We start from the raw sequence: 8,109 nt of genomic DNA on the forward strand, positions 1-8,109 counted from the left end.
AATGAATGTTGCATGCCATGAGGATGTGTGAAGGTTCAATGAATGTGAGGAGTTGGACAAGCATGCCAACTTGCCAACTTGCCGTGCAAGTTGCAACACGCAAGTTGTTTGGAAGCCGCTTGTGACTTTTCCAAACGAACACTTCCAGAAGCGGCAGTGGAGATTGATAGAAGCACGAATGAAAGCCCGACACGTGGACAGGCGTTTAGCAGGAGCGAATGAGAAACAGGCACGCATGCGAGGTGCTAAGTAGACACCCATGGAAGGACGACACGTGGAGGGAAGCACGTGGAGAGGAAAAACGGGTGGGCGAGCCGGTCAAGACGGTGGGAGGCGGTGAAAACGTGGAGAGGACGGTTGAGGTGGACCGAATGAGGAGGGTGCACGTATGCGGGGACTGGAAGAGAATCAATGGGAGGATGGCACGTGGAATGGAGCGTGTGGTCAAGCCGGTGAGAACCGGTGGAGGCGGTGGAAAGCCCCGACATTAAAAAACCGTAGGGGTGTCTCTTCTTCTTCATCGTCCTCTTTGAAGCTTTTCTGTAACTTCTCTTCATCCTCTTCTTCGAAGCTCTTCTGTGCTAGTTTTCGTTCCCCTCCCTGCCCTTCAACCATGCAGATCTTCGTCAAGACCCTCACTGGTAAAACCATCACCCTCGAAGTCGAAAGCTCCGATACCATCGACAACGTCAAAACTAAAATCCAAGACAAGGAAGGTATCCCCCCTGATCAACAGCGCCTCATCTTCGCTGGTAAACAGCTCGAAGATGGCCGCACCCTCGCCGATTACAACATCCAGAAGGAGTCCACCCTCCACCTCGTCCTTCGCCTCCGTGGTGGCATGCAGATCTTCGTCAAGACCCTCACCGGCAAGACCATCACCCTTGAGGTGGAGAGCTCCGACACCATCGACAACGTGAAGGCCAAGATCCAGGACAAGGAGGGCATCCCTCCTGATCAGCAGAGGCTGATCTTCGCTGGTAAGCAGCTTGAGGACGGCCGCACCCTCGCCGACTACAACATCCAGAAGGAGTCTACTCTCCATCTCGTCCTTCGTTTGCGTGGTGGTATGCAGATCTTTGTCAAGACCCTCACCGGGAAGACTATTACCCTGGAGGTTGAGAGCTCCGACACCATCGACAACGTGAAGGCCAAGATTCAAGATAAGGAAGGTATCCCTCCCGATCAGCAGAGGCTGATCTTTGCTGGTAAGCAGCTTGAGGACGGTCGTACGCTGGCTGATTATAACATTCAGAAGGAGTCCACCTTGCATCTTGTGTTGCGTCTGCGTGGTGGTATGCAGATCTTTGTGAAGACCCTCACCGGCAAGACCATTACTCTTGAGGTCGAGAGCTCTGATACGATTGATAACGTGAAAACGAAGATTCAGGACAAAGAGGGTATCCCGCCCGACCAGCAGCGCCTGATCTTCGCTGGTAAGCAGCTCGAGGACGGACGCACCCTTGCGGATTATAATATCCAAAAGGAGTCTACCCTTCACTTGGTGCTCCGGTTGAGAGGTGGCATGCAAATTTTTGTGAAGACCCTGACTGGCAAGACGATCACCTTGGAAGTGGAGAGTTCTGATACAATTGATAATGTGAAAACTAAGATCCAAGATAAGGAGGGAATTCCGCCAGACCAGCAGCGCTTGATCTTTGCTGGAAAGCAGTTGGAGGATGGGCGAACCTTGGCTGATTACAACATTCAAAAGGAATCGACTCTGCATCTTGTTCTCCGCCTTCGGGGTGGGAATTGAAAACACAGTCTTTCTGGATTGAGAGGGTCAGGAACCTGTAAGCTGATGTAGTCACTGCGTAGGGGCTATCAGCAATTTGGAGTCTTGGTTAGTGGTTGTTGGTTTTCTGGTCATGGACCATCCTTAATCAGTCTTGTAATAAGCGGCCAAGGCGCCCTATAATAAGACCCTCTCGTTTGGTTGTATTTCGTTATTGATGGTGAACCAGTGTTCACTCTTTCTCCGTCTGTTTAGCTACTACATCGTTGAAGTAATGTAACCTTCCGTTTGTGTGTTTATAGACATCTAGAATGGTCGAAATATGAAGTGGTAATGGTTGGGAATGGAACCTACTTGACCGCCTCATGATCTACTCAATTTTACGTTTCTGAGGTTTTTGAGTATATCCCATTGGTACAATTTCCAAAATCTGAGTATCACCTTATACTCAAACCAAAACAGGTATAAATTACACCATAATGGTGAACATGTGAAACCCATTGGGATACCAGTTATTTGTTTTAAGATTTCCATCCGCAATTGAATGTGCATGTTCTCTAGGAGCAAAAGGAGGATGGGGAATTGGTTAAATCAGAAATAGAAAATATGGAGATCATAGTCAGTCACTTCAAAAACCTTTTAAGCAATGTGGACTTAACAATAGACAACAAGGTCCTAGAGGTCAGAAATAGGTGCCATGCAGCTAGACAATCCTTTGTATCCAAGCTAGAAAAAAATCAGCTGGAAATTGACCTATCCCTTCAAGAACTTAAAGAGGTTGTGCTTGCAATGGCTGATGGCAAAACACATGGGGAAGGTGGGCTACCTGTTGAATTCCACAAATTCTTTTGTGGACACTGTTAGTGGCTGTTTGGAGGGAGAGTGTTAAACAGGGCCTGCTCCCAGAGAATTTGAATGGAGGGGTCATTAAACATCTACCAAAGGAAGGGGACAGGACAGTCTTAAAAAATTGGAGGCCCCTCACTATGCTAAACTGTTCCTATAAGATATATGCTAAAGCAATTGCTCTGAGACTGAGACACAAGATGGACAAGTGGATTCTGGAGGAACATAATGGATTCATCAAGAACATGCATCTATTAGAGGCAATCATCAACCAATCATCAACTTATGGGAAGGGTGCACTCATGCTGAAGAAAGCAATTAAGAGATCTGTCTTATTAAAATAGACTTTGATAAGGCATATGATAGGCTGAATTGGAACTTTCTGCTATAGTCAATCAACAGCTTGGTATCGGGAAAGAAATTTACCTCCTATGTAGCTTTGTTACTATCAAATGCCTTTGCAAAGGTGTGTGCGAATGGTGAGATGTCTCAGAGCTTCACGTTGAGAAGGTCAGACAAGGATGCCTTCTAGCACCCCTCTTATTTGCTAGATGCCTTGGGATGGGTGATAAAAGAAAAGGTGACTACAGGAGAAATCAATGGTATAGAACTTCCCTCAGGAAAGCAGCTGGTAAACCAGCGATTTGCAGATGATACTACCCTAACAATCAAAAACATGGATGTAGACATACAAAGAGCTATGGAATGTATGGATATATTTTGCAATGCATCTGGGTCAAAAATAAATCACTCCAAAACACGTTATGCATTACTATCTGATGGCAACCTAAACCTTTTAGACCAGCTTGGATGCAGGAAGATTCCCCATGGGCAGATATTTAGGCTACTATAGGTATCCCTATGGGATTCAATGTTAAGATGAAAGATAGATGGGAGTGGTTCCTAGAAAAGTTCAAAAAGAAAATACACAGTATCAGGGGATTGCACGCAAACTTGGTAGGGAGCAGGGTAGTGCTAAATCACTACATTTATCCAATTGCCATTTTTAATCTCTCATGCTGGTGTCCCTCTAGAACAGGGTTAGAAAAGTTCATAAGGATCTGCAGATCCTTCTTATGAGTGGGAGCGACACTAGAAGAAGGATAGACAAAGTTAAGTGGGCTTTCTACACTAAACCAAGAAAGGAAGGAGGACTGGTGGGTGTCATAAATATCCAACTGGTAGCATACAAATTAGCAGCTACGTGGATAATTAAATCCATCACTAATCCTGAAAGTGATGGGCTAACCTCCTTCTCAGAAACTTCAAACATGTCAAACCTCTCAGAGCTCCTAGATGGAAGGACTATCCCCTATTAGCAGCCATTGGGAACCTAGAACCTTGCACTACCAAAGGGAGCCAGTTGTGGAAATCCCTGTGGGGGGCCTTTGAACAGATTAAATGCCACATCACTCTCTTTGGGAAAGGAAGCTTCATGACCTTAGATTCCATATGGGTTTCTTCCTTCTTCACAAAACAACAACTAAGTGACAATGACTTTATGAGAGCATGGCACTTGGTGAAGAAGGGGCTTTCTGGTTGGGGGGACCTATGGGACAAGACTAATCTTGGAAGATGACTTTATGAGAGCATGGCACTTGGTGAAGAAGGGGCTTTCTGGTTGGAGGGACCTATGGGACAAGACTAATCTTGGAAGAATTGGTTAGAGATAAGAGAATTAGGACTGCATAATGTAGACCAAGAGCTGATTATGGGCAGAATCCAGCTGTGGGATGGGGACATCACTTGGAAGGGGGGCAGAATTCTTAATTACACTAGAGAGTTTGGATGGGTTGGCAGCTCAACTCTCCTACCTATACCCACACCATCTGAAGGTATAGAGGAGATTGTTTCCAAACTAAACTCTAGGTGGAACAGCTCTGATAATGAAAGAAAATGGACAATCATATTTGAGCTGATATGGGACAGAAGAATCCCTAAGAAAATGTCTACACTTTTATGGTTAACTTTACATAAGGTAATTTGGACCAACTGTAGAAGTCTTAGCATTGGTAAGGGAGATGGCACATGCAAATATTGTGTGAGTACTAAGGAAGACATCTTCCATCTCTTCATAGCTTGCCCCAGAGCAAGAAAAGTTTGGAAATATGTGCAAGTAAGAATAGGGGAACCTATAAACTAGAAGTCTATTCTATTGGGTGATGCTCTCAAAATACCTTATGCTACATGGACACACATCTGAGCATATGCACTATGGTTTATATGGATATCCAAAAATGATTCAATTCAATGATGAGGTCATGCATGCTGAACAACTCTTTGTTAATTAGTATGAATGCTATGTTCTTACTAACTGATCACTGGAAGAGCACATCTAAGAGGCAAGGAGATGCTCCAACTCAGGAGTTGACATGCAGGCTCAACTCCTCCCTTCAGTCTTTCCAATCAAATCAAAACCTGCAGACTAGAGTACCTCCACTGGCTATTTTTTCCTACTACTGATCTTTTGTGCATAGGCCCATTACACTAGTGATTGCTGCTGCTATGATGGATGCCATAACAACTCTTTTTTGGAACATGCAGTTAATTTGCAGCACATTGTCTCTTTCTTAGATAATCAAGAATGCAGCTTGGGATCATAGTATGTGGCATAGCCTGCCTTCAACAAGCACATCAACTCTTGAGTATATTTTATGGTTTTGCTTTTTCCCACTACTAAACAGTGGTTTTCTTGTATGCAGTCATTCCTCTCTAGAGGAGAACATTTTGTCAAATTTTGACACCACTGTACAAATCATATGATTAGAATATAATAAAATTTTCTTTGCCCCCCCCCCCCCCCCCCCCCAAAAAAAAAGAAAAGAAATGTTCAAAAGGAAGGAGCTTTGCTTGAGGAGAAGATATGTCTACCTCTCTTTGCAACATTGACACTTATTGACAAAAGGTCATGTAACTACTACAAACAAGGTAGGAAATAAATTTTTTCAAATCAAAACGTCCCATCATCCTCCTAGTGATGCAAACTACCATGAATGCATTTACAGAGGGTGTCTCACTTATGCGTGCACATGCCCCCCCCTCCCAACACATGCACGTGCACAAATCCCCCCCCTCAAGACACGCACATGTAGCCAATCAAACAATCATCACACACGCACATGCACGTGCGCATGCACAAATTCCCCCCCCCCTCAACACACACACACACACATGCAACCAATCAAACAATCATTTAATTGATTTAATGTTGCAGCATCACACAGGTCCCATACTAGTATTCTTAGTGTGGCCCAAAATTCTTATGACCTGTTTACCTTGTATATGCATTTGTGCAACTTCAGTTTGAGATTGAAAGACTAAAATATTTTCAATACTGCCATGGGTGTAAATATATTTTGATGGCGAGTTCAGGATAATATGATTGTATCATCTTTATCTTTTAACTTCAGCAAAACTAAACAATTCTTGGTCTAGAAGCAAATTCTTATGTTGTTCAAATGTAATAGGATTTAAATGACACTTCCTTAAGAGAACTATTTGTATATATACATATGATTGAATATAGGAGCAACCCTTATTCACTCAAATGTATATATACCACATTTTGTTTTTTAATCTAGTGCACAATTATCTACTTTTGTGTATGATCTTGTCTTCTCCCTTTGTCCCTCCCCCCTCCATTGAAAAACAATAGTGTTTTTTAAATTTAAAAAGGAAAAAAAGCGAAACAAAAGTGGCACTTTGATCACATTGAATCCAACTTTATTCATTGAGCACTTCATTTAGCAATTTCAAGCCTTGATATTTTGTGAATTGAGAACTATCAGCCTAGGTCTTCCCCCCTTTCAAGCTAATATATCCTTCATCCACATTTCTAATAAACATTTTCTTAATCAACCCAACCTAATGTAACACCTTTTGGCAATCAAAGTAGCCTCTCAACATCAGTATTGAAATTCAGGATCAACCCCCTTCAATTGTTGACGTGCCTTGGAGTTCGTAGATTCTTAAAAATCATTGGTCCATGTCTTTAGGTGTCATTCAAGAGAGAATTCATCCATTTTAGGTGTATATCCCAAATCTCCAATCAATGGAGATGGAACACGATGCACAATCTAACCAAGAGAATGACAAATACAAAATACATCAAAATAGGTGGCAAGAATACTATCAGTTGCACTCCAATGTAAGCTTGGAAATGATCAATTATCAATTCTTCTTAATGGTGATTTTACAAACTTTTTATACGAAGCCAAATTTTCTCCTAAACTAGTCGACATTACTCCCAAAAGAAATAAATTTACATATGGCTTGATAATGTTACAAACTCCACCAAATAAAATATTGGTTAGAATCTCAAAAAGTCAAGGAGACCAACCGTTCCTACAAGGCCTAGAAGCAACATGGTATCATCAATTGATCCCTCTATCATAATGTAATTGCCACATCTATGTGAATCCCTGACAAGCACGACTCCAAGACTTGAAGTGAGTGTCACAATCTCCAACCTTTCTGCAAACCAATATTCTTTTTCATGCCCATGATAATCAAAATTATGCATCCAATAGGGTGCTAGAGACACTACAAGACCACCTTTTTTTATGAAAACCAAATTGGAATTTTCCCGGACGAAACCGAATAGCATCAAACTAAGCATAGAGATAGAGCTATTGGAGTTATGTTGACATTGGAGTCCTTACTTGTTATTGCAAACTTTTATCGACGCGATTTGTTTTTGGACCAAAAACATTTAGAGTAGATAAGGACAAGGACGATTCCCTAATACACATGCACACACGTGCATGCCTGCTCAGTTTTGCTCACCCCTCAAAGGCCTAGTGGCTCGATGCTTGGTGACCAGCGCATGCATGGTGCCTAGAAGGAAGTTGCCCTCTCTTGCACTCTGATAGTTGCTTAGCAAGCATTCCTACTTGGTGCAACACTTATTTCATTAATTTTGGACTCATATGTCTACTTTTGGACTATTCCTTAAAATCCTTCCCAAATGAAAAGTTTACTTTATGAAACTGTCATTCGAAAATCAAAAGTTTACTTTCTGGCACTATCATTTTCACATAAGACATTTCAAAATATCTTTCTACAATGTTGTACAAATAATGCAAAAACTACTATTAAATCCTAAATTTTTATTTCTTGTTTATAAGAATCATATTCTTAAAATAAAAATCCGATTTATTAGTTTAAATCCATGAAAAACCATGCTATTGAGGATTCACAACATTTTAAAAATGTATACATAAGAGACCTGTAAGACTCTTTTTACTTTCAGTGCAGAAAACTATAACACTCTTGAATATTCAAGAAATTAAAAGGTTTATATAGACATGAGACATGATGGAAGCCTCTTTTGTACTCCAAAAAATAGCAATAGCTATGCTTGCAATTTTACATTATCATGTCATAAGTTTTACAACAAATATTGCTCTGGATGAGTCTTTGTACAAAGGATCTCCTGTGGCCTTTTTAATAATTTAATTTCTCCTTTACAATGAGTTTAGTACAAATGGGCGATCCAAACATTTGCTTGTTTGAATGTCCTTTTA

The 8,109-nt window shown here is 41.6% G+C and overlaps 1 protein-coding gene across 1 annotated transcript; it reads left to right on the forward strand.

Annotated features, from left to right (window-relative positions):
• Positions 1–523: 523 nt before the first annotated feature.
• On the forward strand, positions 524–1,986 carry LOC147880356 (polyubiquitin-like). The gene has a single exon (XM_087370449.1). It carries the CDS (start codon positions 614–616, stop codon positions 1,757–1,759), a length of 1,146 nt encoding a protein of 381 aa, XP_087226575.1. The 5' UTR covers positions 524–613; the 3' UTR covers positions 1,760–1,986.
• Positions 1,987–8,109: the final 6,123 nt, after the last annotated feature.

The sequence above is a fragment of the Dipteris shenzhenensis genome, chromosome 32 (assembly GCF_047967505.1).
Source record: "Dipteris shenzhenensis isolate YYH24624 ecotype China chromosome 32, Dip_SZ_1.0, whole genome shotgun sequence".
NCBI classification, from domain to species: domain Eukaryota; kingdom Viridiplantae; phylum Streptophyta; class Polypodiopsida; order Gleicheniales; family Dipteridaceae; genus Dipteris; species Dipteris shenzhenensis.

Excerpts from the sequence above, each read along its gene's own strand:
- LOC147880356 (XM_087370449.1), top strand. The coding sequence starts at position 614 with ATGCAGATCTTCGTCAAGACCCTCACTGGTAAAACCATCACCCTCGAA.